Source organism: Danio rerio, chromosome 1, assembly GCF_052040795.2.
Source record: "Danio rerio strain M-AB ecotype USA chromosome 1, GRCz13ab, whole genome shotgun sequence".
NCBI lineage: Eukaryota > Metazoa > Chordata > Actinopteri > Cypriniformes > Danionidae > Danio > Danio rerio.
In genome coordinates, this window is record NC_141021.1 from 27,664,366 (window position 1) to 27,683,958 (window position 19,593).

The following is a 19,593-nucleotide window of genomic DNA, read 5'->3' on the forward strand; positions in this document are numbered from 1 at the left end:
TAAAGGCCACTGTGCTCATTGGAACTTTCAGAGCAACAGAAAATTTACTGTAACCTTCCCCAGCCTTGTGCCTCGAGACAGTTCCTTTGTCTTCATGCTTAGTTTGTGCTTCAACATGCATTGTCAACCCTGGGACCTTATATAGGCAGGTGTATGCCTTTTCAAATCATGTCCAATCAACTGAGTTTACCACAGGTGAAACATCTCAAAATGATCAGTGGAAACAGAATGTACCTGAGCTCAATTTAGAGCTTTACAACAAAGGCTGTGAATACTTGTGTACATGTGATTTTTCAGGTTTTTTATTTGTAATAAATTTTCAGCAATAAAAAAAAATCATGTTGTCATTATATAATCCATTTAGGAATAAGGCTGTAACATGAAAAAAAATGTGGAAAAGTGAAGTGAATACTTGACAATAAATACTTTCCGGATGCATTGTATATTTAACAGTGACTTGTTGTACCTAGTATATTTAATTAACAGGTAATATTACACAAATAATAATAATAATAATAATGAAACAGTAAAATGTACAAAAAAAATGTAATTTGATTGCAAATAACAGTTACAGGCAGCCTCACAGCAAGAAGGTCGCTGGTTCGAGCCCCAGCTGGGTTGGTTGGCATTTCTGTGTGGATGGAAGTGTATGAATGTTCCCAGTGACGGGTTCAGCTGGAAGGGCGTCCGCTGCGTAAAACATATGCTGCATAAGTTGTAAAGGATGGCTAGTTTGGAACCATGAGTCGAGCCATCAATATCATTATATTTTCCAGAAAGCATATTCCTTCTGTTTTCCTGAAAGAAGTTCCTTTGTTCCATGTTCCACACCAAAATTATTCTATCCTTGCGATATCCTTGATTCCCCCAAACCACCGCCTGCCCCCCAAACCCACCCGTTCCACGCATTACAAACCGCAAGGGATTTCAGTGTCTCTTTAAGGCTTAACGCCTCTGGGAGTCATTCTCTTTTCCATGTGACATTTCTGCATTCTCTGGGAAGATGGGATGACAATGTCTGTTTTTTTCCTGTGTTTTCTTCCCACTTTTTTATCCCCTGTGACAGCCACATAGAAACAGAGGAAATGTATGCTTATATTAGGATAAAAGATAGAAACACAATACAGATGTAAAAATTGTTCAAATTATGGCATCAAATAATTTTTTTTCACCGTTTTTCCTTTTTTTTTTCTTTCCTTTATTATTTTAACACATAAAAGCATCACAACAACAATATACAAATTTTTAGTTATCTTTAAAACAAAAACACACTTACACATGCAACATTAGGGTAAAGACAATGAGCAACTTATTGGATAATTCATATCGGAATGTGTTGTTTACTGTGTTGTGAGACTTAAAATATCATGTCACAAATCTTACTGTGATTTCCATAAATGTTTTGTACTGGCTCGCTACCTACCCTTTAGGTAGTCTTTTGAAAGAATTTCAACCAAAACTAAGTGGAATGTGATCAAACTTTGAGAGACTATACAAACAACCTTAGACCACCGTCTCTCAGCATTACCGGACCTTTAAAAGTGCACCATGGCAACAAGATAATGTGCCACACAAAAAATTAACACAGCTGAAAAGAAAGAAAATTCCTGGCTTTTGCTTACTGTTCATACATAGTCTGTCAAATACAAAACATCACATTAATGAGAGATTAATCACAGTAGCTATGTTTCCATTCAAATTGATGAGATTTAAGTTTATGCGCAAAACTGGAATATCGCATTAAAAATTTGCGAATAAAGCACTGTTTCCATCCAGTGAGTCAAAGACAATGAAAATTTCATAAACTGGCAAACATTTGCCTGAAATTTGCTGCTGTAGGAGGTCACTGTGGGCTGTTTCATACTTATATACTAAAATACTTGCATCTTAGAAGACAATGAAATGTAATAAACGCACAGTGGCTTTTTGAGGCATGAGACAGTTCTGGGAAGTAATGAAACTTAACTACTGTGAAGACTTGACCAAAACAACATTACTGATGCTGAAACAAAATCACATGATTGCGCACAGTGGAATTTATTCTGTATATTTGTTTCTGTCGTAGTTTATGTGCATTTTTTTTCTAACCAGATAAAAAGTTATCTTAGTTATGGGTATAAGTTTTGACCAAATTTTCAAAATGTAATGCTTTTTTGGTGATAGTATAATAGATAATAGATGAAAACATAGCTAATGTGTGTCTCGAACTTGTCGGTTTAGGTGAAAAGAGGTATTTTTAAGATCATTCCTTAGAAAAGTGTAAAGTGGTGGCAATTACGAGGTGAACAATTACCTTTATAATTATTGCTCCAGATTTAAAAATATGTTTGTGATCCAAATGGCCATTAGCCCACTGACTGACATTATTTTCCTCTGTTTGTAATGATTGTCTACTCAGTTCTTTACAACATTGCTTGCAACTTGCACAGCCAAGACACTGAAACACATTGATAGACACTGAAAAATATACATTATGATGCTGCCAAAAGGTACAATAATAATTACACAGGAAATAAAATTACAAAGTTTTTTTTTCTTCCTTTTTTTAACTTGTCAAACCCTCTCATGCTCTGTCATCCACAGTCTGGGTTTTGTTTTGGGTTTGTAGCCCTGCAATTTCCTTTTGTGGTAAGTCTGTTACATCAGTCCATATGATGTCACGTATTTGAGAGTCCTAAAAGAACCATCGAAATGCTTCTCCGCTGTTTACTGGTGTTCTCTGGTGGAAACAAACAGAAAGTACAGAGAATCAGTATCATTCGAATAAAGACAAAAGTTCACAATAAGTTGCATGGCAAGTTAATTACATTTTGTTACATTCTCCGTTTTTTTCTATAAAAAGCATTTAAAATTATTCTCTTAGCTCATCATTCTATAAATAATACACTGAATCCTACATCTCAATGTCTCGATGTCCCAAATAGACAAAGGAAAGTTTAGGTTTAGAGTCATGTTTAGATTTCCTCACAATATTTTACAAAAACTGTACAATCAAAGAGTTAACTCTACCCAAAATGAAAATTCTGCAATTATTTACCATCATGTCATCACAAACACTTTAAGAACTTTGATTCAATTTGAAACATAAATTTAGAGATGTCCTTTACTTTGTTGAACTTTTTATACCTCAACACTGATGCTTCTCACCTCAAATAAACAGCACAGTGACAGATACGAAGGATGCTGATTTACCATTTATGAGAGATAAACACACACAAACACGCACACACATGCACACACTTCTTGAAACAGAGTTTTGGGTGATTCGATTTTTAATGGGTTGACATAAATCTTTTGGAATTCAACTTAATTTGTGTTTTGAGGGTGAACAAAAGGTTTATGGGTTTTGAATGGACACAAGGAGAGCAAATTATAAAAAATTTTATTATTATTATTTATTTTTTACCAATTCACTCCAAGCAACTTTTCTGTTGATGTTGTTGTTTTTAAGATAACGTTTTGCAAAAAAAATCTATCATGCAATGCACATAACATAAAGCAATGATCAGCAATCATTCTATGAAATTCAATCTGAGGTAAAGAAAGGCTCATATAGTCAGTATGAGTTGTGTTTTATGACGCAAATTGGTATTTATATTTAGAAATGTTGTTTTTGTGAAACTAATTCATGTACAGACATTATAGCTTGTGCCCTATTGTGCTATGTTATGAAAAAGTAAAAAATAAATGAACACATATAAATAAGCATTTTTGAGGATTATGTGATAAATGTGAAAAAGTAATCAAAAAGGTTAAGATAATGAGAACATAAACCTAAGGTTTTAGCATTCAGTGGAACATTCACCAGCTTTTCTATACAAAAAATAGGAAGTCAAAGGAAGCTTTTTGATCAACACAAGTCATTTACACAAGTAAACAGTTCATCTAGTAGTAATTGAAAGTAATTAAAAAAAATATCTAAGGCCAAAGATGATATAAGCTTTATTTGTGGACGATTCATAATAAATAAACACACCATGAGGTTTAGGATTGTAAGGACACTTCTTATCTTAGCTCTGCTGGTATTTAAGTCCCTGCTGTATTTATTTAATGACAAATGAGAATTGAACTTCTGAACTTATTCTGACCTCACACTCACAAGCAATAAATATATCTGTAGATCATACAACACATCTAAAAATCTGATCCTTAAACTATAAATACCATCAGAAAAAAAGGGATTGATTGGCTGTCAGGATTTTTTGTTTGATTGTTGGTCAAATTAAAGTCACCTGCACTTCAGACATAACGTGCAAAAGCCAATACATAAAAAACATGTAGTATTAATTGAAATGCCTATTTAGAATTTAGAACTCCTTGTTATTAGTAAGCCCACACGGAATCTGTGCGGGCAGAATTCCGCAGATGAAAGTTCATCTGATTTATGTACAACACAGTTTGTTAAGTAATGATTTCTTTTAGTAAAGATATTATATGAGAGACTTGCTTTGTTTACCAAATGAAATTAATCTAATTGGATTTGCATTCGAAAACATTAAATAAAAGTTATAAAGGTATTTCTTTTTTATTTCATGTATTAAGGTTTTAGTTGTCATACCCCGCCGGATACTCCCAAAATTATTCCGCAGAAATCCGCAGATTTTTACCAAAATCCTCTGCAGAAATAGCAAAAAACATCTGCAGATTCCGTCTGGCCCTGGTTATTAGCCACATCAATGGCTATGCAGAGATCTCCTTGAAAGCAATATAATAAGTGTGAATCATAGAAGTAAACTAATATAAAATTTTAATCCACAAAACTGAAAACTTGATTTAAAGTTTTCCAGATGGCAAACGATATCAGTATTTCTGCTCATAGTAAAAAAAAAAAAATGTTATGCTCTAATTTCCACATTCTGCACTTGCGTGATGGCTTTAGAATCAAAATTGGCTTTAGACAATCAGTCGAAGAAAGAGTTTTGAAGATCAATCCCATCCATTTCCAGCTAGAGTTTATTCACTTTCTCACTCTTTGAAATGTTACACTAACTTGTTGTTGTAACACAATGCAAGTGAAAATGCGAGTGAGAATATAAACTGGGAGATGTGCCAAAATAAAAAGCCTAGCTCTGTGTAAACATTCCATGTCCTTTAAAGAAAAGCTGAAGCATGCACAAAATGACATTAATCTTTATCTTCAATGCCGTCAAAATGGAAAGTATCCAAAACAAATGCTGTAAAATCTTCATTTTCACTGTTTACACTGTAACCCAAAAAAAGTGTTTCCAGATTTGCACACCTAGGAGAATACTTTTAAAGAGATTCCTAAAAATGTAATCACAGTGTGGAAAGAAAGCTGAAACAGAGAGAAAAAAATATGTTGTCGTTTTTTTAAAAGAGTTATGTATTAGTGTGGACATGGACTAAGGCTCCATTATACTTATGATATATTGATATAATAAACAATCAGACTGCAACTACAATTCCTCTGAAAGTGACATTTAGATATGTAGAATTTGTAGACATTTAGAATATGCAAATGACAGTTGAGAAAACAGCAGTTAAGAAGAAATTGTGGGTATGTTTGCAAAAGCCTTGCAATTAACCACATCATTTATTTTTGTTTATAATTTACTTTCTTAAAATAAAATTATTCAGGTAAAATATTTAAGTACATGACAAAGTTTGACCAAGTATGTCAGACAAAAATAATAATAATCACAATAATAATAAAAATAATAATAATAATAATAATAATAATTATTATTATTATTATAGAGCCTGTTGACTATTTTATATATATATATATATATATATATATATATATATATATATATATATATATATATATATATATATATATATGTGTGTGTGTGTGTGTGTGTGTGTGTGTGTGTGTGTGTGTGTGTGTGTGTGTGTGTGTGTGTTTTTTAAATAAACAACATTATATATACACACACACTCAACAACCACTTCATTAGGTACACCTGTCCAACTGCTCGTTAACACAGATTGATCACAAGGCAGCAACGCAATGCGTTTATGCATGTAGACATGGTCAAGACGATCTGCTGCAGTTCAAACTGAGCATCAGAATGTAGAAAAAGATGATTTAAGTGACTTTGAAGGTGGGATTGTTGGTGCCAGGTAGGCTGGTCTGAGTTTTTCTGAATCTGCTGCTCTGCTAGGATTTTCATGCACAACCATCTCTATAGGGTTTACAATAAATGGTTCAAAAAAGGGAAAATATCCAGTGAGCAGCTGTTCTGTGGGTGCAAATGCATTGTTGATGTCAGAGGCCAAAGGAGAATGGCCAGACTGGTTCGAGCTGATAGAAAGGCAATAGTAACTCAAATAACCACTCATTAAAACTGAAGAGCATCTCTGAAAGCACAACACGTCCAACCTTGAGGCTGTTGGGCTACAGCAGCAGAAGACCACACCAGGTGCTACTCCTGTCAGCTAAAAACAGGAAACGGTGGCTACATGTCACATAGCCTCACCAAAATTGGACAACAGAAGATTGGAAAAATGTTGCCTGGTCTGATGAGTCTCAATTTCTACTGTGACATTCGGATGATAGGGTCAGAATTTGGCTTCAACAACATGAAAGCATGGATCCACCCTGGCTTGTATCAACAGGCTGGTGGTGGTGGTGTGATGGTGTAGGTTATATAATCTAGGCACACTTTGGGCCTATTAGTATAAATTGAGCAGCATGTCAATGCCACAGCCAACCTGAGTATTGTTGCCGACCATGTCCATCCCTTTATGACCACAGTGTACCCATTTTCTGATGGTTACTTACTTTCAGCATGATAACATACCATGTCAAGAAGTGTGAATCATCTCAGACGGGTTTCTTGAACATAAATATAAATATAATGTATAAAACCATACATTATTTATATTACTTCATATTACCTATACGCCTGATAAGAATTATATTAATAGACAATGCACAGATACTGATGTTTCACAACGTTTTACACTATTTTTTACATTATTTGACATTATTTGACAAGCTAACAAGCTTAGTTTACAATGTTTGCATTGCTGTTCTTCCATTAAATCTGAATCCCAAATATCAGAAATGACAACAGATTGTTAAGATTTAATTAATGTCAGTTTTAATGTTATTGATTAATGCACTTACTTTACAGATTTCATTCATTCATTTTCATTCTGCTTTGTCCCTGGTCCCAGGGATTAACACAGAGGAATGAACCGCCACTTACTTGACAGATTTATGTGTTTTTAATTTTATATGGTTTGTTTAATGTGTTTAATGTTTGGTAAATGATTAGCATCTTTCATTACTTTTCAACTAATTACACTATCTTGTCCCAGTAGATGGATTTAGATGTTTTTGCAAAAAAAGTAGAAGTGGATTTAACTTGTTTTGACGCAAAAGAAAATCTACCTTGGTAAAAATAAAAGAATTGTCTAAAGTGACATTTTTGAAAAAAACTTTATTTTATTTACTAGCTAATAACCTTTTTATTACATATAAAATGAAACTTCTGAACCTAATCAGAGGAGCCTGATAGAAAATGCTTATTTACAAAAAAGTGGTCTGATGTATTTAGAGGGTTTTGCATCTAAACTATATATATATATATATATATATATATATATATATATATATATATATATATATATATATATATATATATATATATATATATATATATATATATTTAACAACATAATATTTATATAACCTTCAGTAACTAAACAGTGATCTAATCTGAAAAAAAGGGAAAAAATGTATATTAGTATTAGAATCAGCCATTAGTTGCTATCACAATGCTATCAAACACAGTACACAATCCCAAATAAAAGGTTAAAATAACTAAAAAACAAAAAATCCTAGTCTATCAAAAACAAATAAATTATTTACACTGAAAAGCCTAAATGTTTTTTTTTTCAATGTTCAGAATCAAGAGACTAAAACTGGTTCAAAAATTCCAAGTCCTGGTGTCATTACAGGTTGCAGGAGGATGACACCTTCCATAAACAAATACACAAATGTCTTCATGCAAGTGCAGGAGAGGAAACAGAAAGAGACACGGACAAAGGGTTTGATTTGCATACCGTGACTCCTTTCTCACACATATTTTCTATAACTGCCAACCACAAAAAAATAATCCCGCCATTGAGATTTTTCGAGAAGTGAAAAAAAAAACTATTCTTTTGAAAGAAAAATACTAACACAAGTTGTGGTTTAGAGTAAGAAAGAAAAGAAATGTTTCTCCAAATCCACATATTCCCCCATTGATCAGTCCCCAGTGGAAATGTGGCTCGCTATAGACAGTAATGACCCTGATGTGCGTGGCCGGCATGTCTGCGTTTTGTTAAGTCTCGCACTATCGATCTGGTTGAGGCTTCCTGAGTGCTGCTCAAATTCACTTCCAGCCGTCTCTCCTCGCCTCACTGCTGTGACCAGGCACAAAGAGAGCTCAATTAGCACAGCTCCACGACGGCTCTCGGCCGCCTGCGCACTCCATCAAAATCACTCCATCAAACCACCCAGAGAGAGAGAGAAAGATGGGGGATGGAGAACCAGATACGAAAGGAATGTTCTTGTAACTTTGAGCTTATATTTCCAATCCAAAGACACCAGGACAAATTTTGAGAGCATACAAACATTACCTATTGTCAGAGATACAGGAGAAATTGTTTTCTAAATATATCTATGGCCAATTTTTTTTGTTTTTAAGAAGTCTCTTCTGCTCATCTAGCCTGCATTTATTTGATCGAAAACAGTAAAATGTTGATTCGGGTTTGGTGAGGAGATATTACTTCTTCAAAAAACATTAAAAATCATGTTTTTGGTTTTAATTAAAATATATAAAGTTATTAATATGTTTGTCTAAATTTCGAGGTTATTTTAAATGCCTTTAATGTGAAAAAAATGTAACATAAACACAGGTTTTTGCATCTGAATTCTTGATATAATGACATGTAATTTATTCCTGTAATTTCAAAGCTAAAATTTTAGCATCATTACTTCAGTCAAATGATCATTCTGCTTTTTCAGAAACATTTCTTAACATATGAATATTTAACTAATAGAACGGACCCCTTGGTTTTGTTGTATTTTCTGCATGATCAGTGCGATAATGCAATAACGACCAAATTTATTGGGCGTCTAGTTTACTTAATTTGAAGTTTCATTCGGAATTTATTCTAAGTCACATTTGGCTTTACACAGTTTTATTGATTTTCTATAATGAACAAAAGTTGAAATCAAACATTTCTGTAATCGTTTAACTTTTAACACAGCAGTTTGTCTGGAATATGATTTCACTCATTCATTTATTCATTGTCTTGTTGCCTTAGTCCCTTTATTAATCCGGGGTCACCACAGCGGAATGAACCGCCAACTTATCCAGCATGTTTTTATGCAGCCGATGCCCTTCCAGCCGCAACCCATCTCTGGGAAACATCCATACACACTTATTCACACACACACTCATACACTACGGACAATTTAGCCTACCCAATTCACTTGTACCGTATGTCTTTGGACTGTGGGGGAAACGGAGCACCCGGAAGAAAAACCGACGCAAACGCAGGGGGAACATGCAAACCCCACACAGAAACGCCAACTGAGCAGAGGCTCGAACCAGCGACCCAGCAACCTTCTTGCTGTGAGGCGACAGCACTTCCTACTGGGCCACTGCATCGCCGAAATATGATTTTACTTTACAAAAAAAATTAATAAACAAACCCCAAACCTGAAACATTCTGTTCTTGCTCTGTAATCCAAATTTTAGATGCACTTGATTATGTCTTATGATTCATATGTTTTTGTTTGCATATATTGTTTTTTTGTGAGGAATAGAACCTTATTCCAGCCTTTGACAATTTTTATCTATAATCTCAGCATACCTACAATCTCATAAACATTTTCCGGAAACCGGAGCACCCGGAGGAAACCCACACGAACGCAGGGAGAACATGCAAACTCCACACAGAAACGCCAACTGAGCCGAGGCTCGAACCTACCTACTTCACCACTGCTTCGCCATCAATGTAATATATTTCTGTTTATTATGTAATCTAATATGTAATGTAATATATTTCTGCCTCGGCTGGGTCAGTTGGCATTTTTATGTGGAGTTTGCATGATCTCCTCGTGTTGGCATAGGTTTCCTCTGGGTGCTCCGGTTTCTTCAACGAGTCCAAAGACGTAGTATAGGTGAATTGGGTAACCTAAATTGTCTGTAGTGTATGTGTGTGAATAAGTGTGCATGGAAGTTTCCCAGTGATGGGTTGAAGCTGGAAGGCATCTGCTGCGTAAAACATATGCTGGATAATTTGGTTCATTCCTCTGTGGCGACCCCAAGTTAAAAAAGGGACTTGAAAAGTCGAAAAGACAATGAATGAATGAATGAATGAATGAATTATTGTTGAATATACTGTCAGGTTAAAATGTAATGGCTTAAATGCTGTCAAAAATATTAGCCTTCAAAATTAAAAAAAAAAAAAAAAAAAAAAAAAACATTTCCCAAGTGTTGTTTAATGGAGAGAATTTCTTTTTTTAACATGAAAATTAAACATAATAGCTTTGATTAAGCTTAAAGTGCAATTTATAGACTTAACTAGGTTAATATATTAATTAGGCAGATTAGAATTATTAGGCAAATTGTTGTATAACAGTACAGTTTTCTGTATACAATCAGAAAAAAATCTTAAGGAGGTCAATAAAATTGACCTTAAAATTGTTTAAACTTTAAAACTGCTTTGATTCCAGCCAGACTAAAAGAAATAAGACTATTGGCCTTATTCCTTGCGTACGATCGGGTGCAGCCATTTGAATCTCTTTGACTCAAGACTTCCAGTCTCATTCACTTCCATTTATTTTAAGACGTTAAAAACAGCTTGTGTTGCTGCTTGATGTTGCGAACTGATATTTTCTTATTATATAATTCTGCTTTGTATGTATAGTCATGGACACACTTGTTTGTAGAGCAAGTTTGTTTCTGCCGGTTATTATTCCTAGTCATTTCTCCCATAGGCAACTCAATCGGAGGTTATAAAACAATCACATAAATAAGAGCACTTCTGCATTTTAAATTAAGTTCAATAAAATATTATAGGAAATACTGCTAGCATTTCCTTGCAACATCACTTGGTAAATATTTGAAAAAAAAAAAAAATTGCAAGAGGGCTGATAATTTTGACGTCAACTGTATATTCATAATGACATCATAAAAAAATTAAACCTGTAATACTTAATCAAAAAATCTTTTGAAGTTACAAGCATGTCCATACTGTACATTTCAGCTTCCACCCAAACATACAAAAAAGTAAATGTTGCATTAGAACACCAACATATAAACAATGGAACTCTCATACAGTATGTTACAGCATGAAAATATTACTCCAATACTACAAATTTCCAAACAAATGCACCCCAAATTAGTCCAACCAAACGATTTCGAATAATCTCCGTGACTGAGAATTGAATTGATGGTTAAAGAATAGTCTTACATTCTTCTCACAAAGGAAGACACGTCAAAGCCAAAATCAGGCAGACTGAATGAAAGCGAGTTGTGCATGCGGTGGGGGTCCTAACAGCCATTGACACTGATTGTGGATGGCAGGTGCAGTTAATGACAGGGGCCGTGCATGTCCTGCTCTGATTGAGCTGAGCGAGATTGGAAGGATAGAGAGGACGGATGAGGCTGGAAGAGATGCTGACTCATAATCAAACACTAATCAAATGCCAAACACACACACATACACACACACACACACACACACACACACACACACACACACACACATATATATATATATATATATATATATATATATATATATATATATATATATATATATATATATATATATATATATATATATACCCAAGGACAAAAAATGGATATCCAAAAAATGTACAAAGATTCTTTCTCTGCATCTCACACATGGACACACACATCCTATCCAATCCTGTTCAGTCTCCCCAACCCCCAGCAGCCCTGATATGGTGATTCGTGGAGGCCACAGATAAACCACTCAAGACCATGAGGATGATAATGGCAGATGCTGCAGAGACTCAAATTCAATCAGCACTGGGCTGTCAGCGTGGATGAGCTGAAGAGTGAAACACGCTCGCTGATATATGTTAAAGACACATCAGCTGCTACAGCTGCTATTTACTACAAAATTATAGCATCATGTACTCATCCTCCTGTTGTTTTAAACCTGTATGACCGGAACACAAAAGAAGATATGAAAAGTATTGCATGCCCCTACAAAATAAACAAAATATGTCCAAGTTTTTTCAAACCTTTTTTGTGCAAGACCAGCGACACAGGTTTAGAACAGCATAATGGTGATTAAATTATGACAAACTTATTCATTTGTTTATTTATATATGAAAATGAAGTATTGTATCCAAAGTTAATGACACTCAAAGTAAGTAAAAAAACAAGTAAATTAAGTAGTCTGATAGGATGATATAATATAGTAAGAATGTTATGGTACAGTTCACCTTTATCAGACTTGCATTTCCACTGCCAAAAGGGTACCAATGGTACCAATTTGGTGAGCGTGGTGTATGACAGAAAGTTTCAGTCGATGTCATTCTCACTCGAGGAGATGTGTACAGTAAAGCTGTATGGGTCATTCACATACTGTATCATATGAAAAGCACTTCTCATAAAACAGATGCTTTATACACATACGTGCGATCAGGCTGTTTAATTATAATAGCAAATCAATGATTGTGCAAAACAGCCTACTGTAAGGTCTGTGATTATATAAAATAAATGTATAAATGCAACATAAATGAACACATACAGACCCTAACAGTCTCTAATATGTTACCAATTACAGAAAAAACTGCACACAGCATACATTTAGTCCTTATTTGGGTTCAAAAACAACACGCAACATATAGCCTACAGTCAGTGCAAACCTCTCATCTGTATCTTTAATCTTCACCAACATCTCTTGTTAGAAAGTAATTACATCATTTCATGGTCATAATGATCCAAAAAGTGATGGTAATAGTTAAACATAGCAGTTTTGTTCATGTTTTTGCTGAAACAATCATTTGCTCCTTTGTTTTGTCTGGCTTCTCCTTTGTTTTTTTCATGTGTCACTCTCGCATTTGTTTGTTTCTGAAAAGATCGGATGTCAAAAGCACTTTAATAATCATATGCACATTATTATCATCAGCTCAAGAAGTTCATTGTTTCAAATATAGATGCGCGGCGAGCTCTTTAGAGAAAGTGAAACCACCTGTGCTTTAGATGGCCTTGTAAAAAACAACGGGTCACAGGGTAGATTCCGCTCATCTTCTCGGCTTTGTGGCTATTCATCAAGATGACGGCAAGGTTTGTTTGAGCTTGGGTCAACCACGGCTCATTATTATTTGTATATATTATTATGGTGTAATGTCTTGGTGTTCTTAATGCTTCTCCTGGCTTGTGCTCGAGCCAGTGATGTATCTCTGTAAACCAATAGCGTAAAACTGTGTGTCTCGCTCCGCCTTTTGGTACCCTTTTGTTGTGCTAGTTACCCTTTCGAAAGCATACTCAAAAAGTGGCATGGTACAGTTTCCTTTTTAGTATTTTTTGACAGTAGAAACAGCCATTCACGAGTTCACACTTGCATTCGTTTAAGTATAAAGTATATTTGGCGTGCTGTCCGGGGGGAGGGCTCTGAGCTCGAGGAGACACCCTAACTCGAGTTACTCCCCTTATCAGGAAACAAAGAGGAATTGGTATTTGAGCGAAGTGTCTAGCCCGGCCCCAGAACGCTGCCCCCGGGAATTCGATGCAATAGGTGAGGTGACGGGGTGGTGGAGGGATGCTAAAGTCATGAGATGCTGCAGGTAAAACAGCTTTGGTATATATAGGGGTTTGTTCAAGCACTGATTTAATAATGGGTTGATTGTCAATGACGTATTCGATACTGAAACTTCTGCGCATGCTCCTCCCGAAATTTGTTTACAAAACATCACTAAAAGCAACAGTACCGTACCGTACCCCTCAGTGGAAACATGTCATAATTGTGATAAAAAGAATGCAATTTGCTAGGGAGCATAAAGGTTGTACTCTGAAACAAAGAAAGAAGATCAAGTGGTCTGATGAGTCCAGATTTACTCTGTTCTGGATTTATGGGCGCATCAGGGTAAGAAGAAAAAAATCATGCCTATTGCCAAACAGGCTTGTGGGGGCAGTGTTGTGATCTGGGGATGCTGAAGTTGCTCGAGTCTTGGTTCAGCAACATTATGTGCCCAAAGATTGAGTCTAGGGTTGGGTATTGTTTTCATTTTAATAATTACAGTTCTGCTGAATATGCATGTTACCGATTCTAAGTTCCAATCATAATCATTTTTAGTAGAGAGAAAAAGAGTAGTTTTTCTTGCCACACTTAGGTTAAAGTAGGCTATAACTGTTACCTGTAACAATTGGTCAAATATTGAAAAAAATATTTAAGGAAAGGATGCAAGAAGCAGTTACAAACTAAATTTATTTATGTATAACACAAAAAGATTTAACATACAGTATATAACTGGCAGTTACTATAGGATGCAGAAACATAAGTGTTACATAACATGTTTTGTACCTGAGTGTGAGACACTGCTGTTGCTAATATTAGCTGTATCGGGTGGATTGTTGGCTGGTAGAGTTAAACATGGTGCATTCCTTCAGATTAATTCCATGTTGAAGCAAAAGATGCATCATGCTAGAGATACTTCCTCACTTGCACAAAACATCTTTGTCATGTGTATTGGATTTGGCAATGCTATTATCTTTTTTAAGTTTAAAGAAACTTTTGAATGTATGCTGAGGTCAGTCATAGCGCTAATTTTAATGAACGGTGCTTGTGTGAATAAACAGGAATCGATAAACAGAATCAAAATGAGTGCATTATATGAAATATGATGTTATGTGAAATATAATATTTATTTTTGTAAAGTTTTGAACCGGTTCCTAAATACCCAACCCTACTCACTATCTGAATAAACTGAATAACCAGGTTATACCATCAATGGATTTTTTTCTTCCCTGATGGCACAGACATATTCCAAAATGATGATGTCAAAGAGTGGTTCAGGGAGGATGCAGCAGTATTTTTAGACATTAGTTGGCCACTGCAGAGTCCAGAACTTAACCATATTAAAAATAGTTGGTATGTGCTAGAGAAGGCTTTGTACAGTGGTCAGACTTTCCCATCATCAATACTAGATCTTGTTGAAAATAAATTATTCAAATCTCAACGGCAGAAGCATATTGAAATGATACCACAGAAAAAGTGTGCTGTAATTTAAGTTATGGCGGTCCAACAAAATATTACAGTGTGTAACTTTTTTTAGACAGGTAATATTTCCCAAGTGCTGTTTTCCTAGAGCCTCCGCACCACTTCTGTTAAACATCACTTGGGAAATATTTAAACATTTCACAAGAGAGCAAACAGTTCTACTTTTAATTGCATATACAGTGGAAATCAGAATTATTAGCCCCCCTTTGAATTTCTTTTTTAAATGTTTCCCGAATGTTGTTTAACGGAGCAAGGAAAGTTTCACAGTATGTCTGATAATAGTTTTTCTGCAAGAGAAAGTCTTATTTGTTTTATTTCAACTAGAATAAAAACTGTTTTTAGTTTTTTGAAAAAACATTTTAAGGTGAAAATTATTTCTTTATTGACAGTTTTATTTCCGCTACATTAATTTTCTTTTCGGCTTCATCCCTTTATTAAACTGGGGTCGCCACAGCAGAATGAACCGCCAACTTATCCAGCATATGTTTTACACAGCTGATGCCCTTGTAGCTGCAACCCATCTCTGGGAACATGCAAACTCCACACAGAAACGCCAACTGACCTTCTTTCTTTGCACTACCTACTACACCACTGCGTTTCCATATTTATAAATTATAAATATATATAAACATTTAGCAGAAGCATTCAATTAAGGCATGAAGAAATGTAATAACTAAATTAATCCTGTGTACCTATATATGAATGTTAAATTACAGATTTATTTTTTTAAAGTATTGGCAATAACATATGTAGAAAACCTCAAACATCTTCATGACATTCGATGACAAACAAAAATAGCTTTAACATTAAGAAATAGTGACAGGAATGAAGGCCTATTGCCTATAAGTAGGTATAACTACTTATATCTTATATAAGTAGAATGTTATAATCACAATAATTCTCTTTATTGATAACACAAATTAGTGTACTATTTTAATTGGAATACTGTGGGATATATAATTTGGGATAAATAAAAGGGAAGAATTGTAAAATATTATTTGAGAAAAAAATTATATTCACACAATTTCACAATTATATACAGTATTAAAGCCATTTGGGAGTACAAATAACATTTGTTTTCTCACAGTAACATATTTTAAATACTATTTGGAGTGGTCCTCCACATTGCTGTGAAGTATTCTATTGGTTCTAAAAGGAAGGTAAAGTGTAAGAAAGCGAAGGCTGATATGGAAAGGGAAGAGAAGCGGGGGGTTTGGTTCAGTGACAGTGGCTCAGACCCTCGTCTCTTCACCAGATGAATACCAGTCCAGGCAGAGTGCTGATGTGCTCCAGAACGCTCATTATAACGCACAGCCCATACGTTGCCCTGACATATCCATTATTTATTAACGTATGGACTGGGAACCAGGCCACCATTCATGACTGCAATCCTTTGGAGGCAATTCTGACAGGTTCTTTCAGAAATAAATAAATAATCCTTCACTTCTCTCTACCTTCATGGCTTATGCTCACAAAACAAGAATAGCTCATATCCTCAGACTGTTTCTGCTGCTGAACCTGTAAACATAATTCACATGCTTTCACTGCTCAACCTAAAACTGAGAGGTTGTAACATCATCCAAGCTGATTAATCCAAACCATATTTTGAGTTAATATTCCACCAAAAAATGTTTATTTCTGTAAATATGTAGTACATTTCATAAGCAATCACTTAACATAGACTAAAATGTAATTGTATAAACGTATAACCTCTTATGTCAACACTTTATTTATAGTAATTTTGCTGAATTTGCAAAAGACGCTTTACATCAGTGATTTATTCAGAAATTTGTTATTTTGGAAAATGTATTTTGAAAAATGTATTGTTTTTGTATTGTACGCAGAAAATTTTAAATCTATAGTAAATTTCACAAACTACTTCAAAGCAAGCAAAAAAGACACTGAAATAAAGGTCCAATTTTTAAGTATCAAAACTAAAATCATTGCAGTACGTTCTTGGTAAACAATATACCTCAGCAGTTTTGTTTTCGGTTATTAAAATAATTGTAAAGAAATTTTTTAGTTAATTTCTCAAATTAAAGGTCAAATAATTTTGAAGTACAAAAAACTGAAATAGTGCAGTATGTTCTTTAAAAAAAAAACAGCAATTACTATGCACAACTTTGCACATTTTTGATTAAAACTTTTTAAAGAAACATGTTTAATTACATTGCTCACAATTCAAAGGTCAAATTTTGAACTCAAAATGTTCTTGTAAAAATACCAGGGAAACTACTAAATTTTGCAATTTTTTGGGGGTATTAAATAATTTTTAATTCCCAGTACTGGATTGCAGCTGGAATGTGTGTAAAACATATGCTGGAATAGTTGGAGGTTCATTCCACTGTGGCAACCTCTGATAAATCAGAGACTAAGCCAAAGGAAAATGAATGAATAAAAACCACCTAGATTTGGTCATATTTTTATTTGGAATTTGATAAATACTATTACAAGTTTATAATAATAACATAGATCGCAAATAGGGAACTCTACACACTATATATTACATAACACAAAAATAAGAAACAATTAAAAATGAAAAGAAAGTATATTATAAATAGGTATTTCCAATGGTAATATTTTTATACATACACCTGTTTTTTTTTTTCAGCCATAAACATCTATACTCATACTTCGCTAAGCATTTTAGATAAAATGTATCAATAATTAATTATATACTGCAGTCCATTGATTACCGGTAAGTACCTATTAAGATTATCTGTATTATATAAGTCAAAAATATTAAAATTAAAATATCGTCGATTTTCAGCTCTGGGTTGACTTTTGGGCGCTTTAGCCAATAGCCAACAGCAACTACTGGGGATGTGGGGATAAAATTATAAAACCCCTTTTGATTGGTCAAATTTAGATAAACATTCATTTATTCATTTTCTTTTCAGCTTAGTCCCTTCATTAATCCTGGGTCGCCACAATGGGATGAACCGCCAAGTGACCTTCTTTCTGTGAGGTAACAGCACTACCGTGCCACAGTGTCGCACAAATTTAGATGCACAAACCAATGCATAAAAATAAATGTAATTTATCACACATGTCTGCTGTACATGTACTAAATATACTATTATTGTGATAACAATCATTTAGCAACATATAATGCAGCCCCCACCAAAACACATGTCAATTGCCAATAAAAATTTTACCACTTTGCTAGTATTTTTTAAAACACTTTGAACACGAGCTTTACCACTTGTAAGCAAGTCCTTTCATACATTCATTTTCTTTTCAGCTTAGTCTCTTTATTAATCTGGGGTCGCCACAACGGAATGAACCGCCAACTTTTCCAGCATTTGTTTTACGCAGCGAATCCCCTTCCAGCTGCAACCCATCACAGGGAAACATCCATACACACTCATTCACACACATACACTACGGACAATTTTATCCCACCCAATTCACCTATACCACATGTCTTTGGACTTGTATGGGAAACCGGAGCACCCGGAGGAAACCCACATGAACACAGGGAGAACATGCAAACTCTACACAAAAATGGCAACTGACCCAGCCGAGGCTCCAACCAACAACCTTCTTGTTGTGAGGTAAACGTGCCACCCACTACCCACTGAAAATTCTGTCAACAGTGACTCAGCGTTGACTTGTTCTGAATATTAGTTTTCTGCAAAATAATTAGAAAAATATCATGTACTGTGACCATAGCAAACACAAAATAAATGTTTTAAAATAAAAATAATTTGTAAAATCTATTAGGTTTAAAACACAAGCTAAAAAAACTTCTCTCAATTTAACAGCACTTGGGATTTTTTTTTAAATAATTAATACTTTATTCATAATGATTTTTTCTTCAAGTATAAATCAAATTATGTGCAAAAAGTTCAATTTGATGTGAACAATAAAATGAGACGTTGTGTCTTTGATCCATAGGTGATCAATCTGGCCAGTCTATAATTAAACTGAATTATCAGTACTTTTTTATTTTTTCAGCTCCTATTTAAACATCATTACTAAATAAGGTCTAAGATCTGAAAGTGCAGATTTTCTTCATATTATTCATCCATCTCTTCACAATGACAAAATGCTGACCAAAAGAATCAATCCCAGCACTTGCCCCCCTATTGACAGCATGTAAAATGTATAACCGATCACAAAATCCCAAGAGGAAAGAGAATTTCTGCAGATTTGAGCAGTTTAGGATTGTGAGAGTGAACTGAATATTTAGGGCTTCTTTTCAGACAGGGAAAAATAAAGTTTCTGTGGTGCAGTCAGCCCAAACTGATGCGTTATATATTGCCTGTCACTCCATTCTGCAGGAATATTGGGGCGTTGCCGAGCTCAAACCTGGAAGGTACAGCAATCCATCACCAACATTCACAGGAGGAGATCTCATCT

At 34.5% G+C, this 19,593-nt stretch overlaps 1 protein-coding gene across 1 annotated transcript in view; it reads right to left on the reverse strand.

The window, feature by feature from the left end:
• Positions 1–533: 533 nt before the first annotated feature.
• Positions 534–19,593, reverse strand: part of cxxc4 (CXXC finger 4) — a 61,106-nt gene continuing 42,046 nt past the window's right edge. Inside the window, exon 3 of the mRNA XM_087237241.1 lies at positions 534–2,719. Coding sequence (XP_087093367.1) covers positions 2,675–2,719 — 45 coding nt within the window. The 3' untranslated portion in view covers positions 534–2,674. The remainder of the gene's footprint in view (positions 2,720–19,593) is intronic.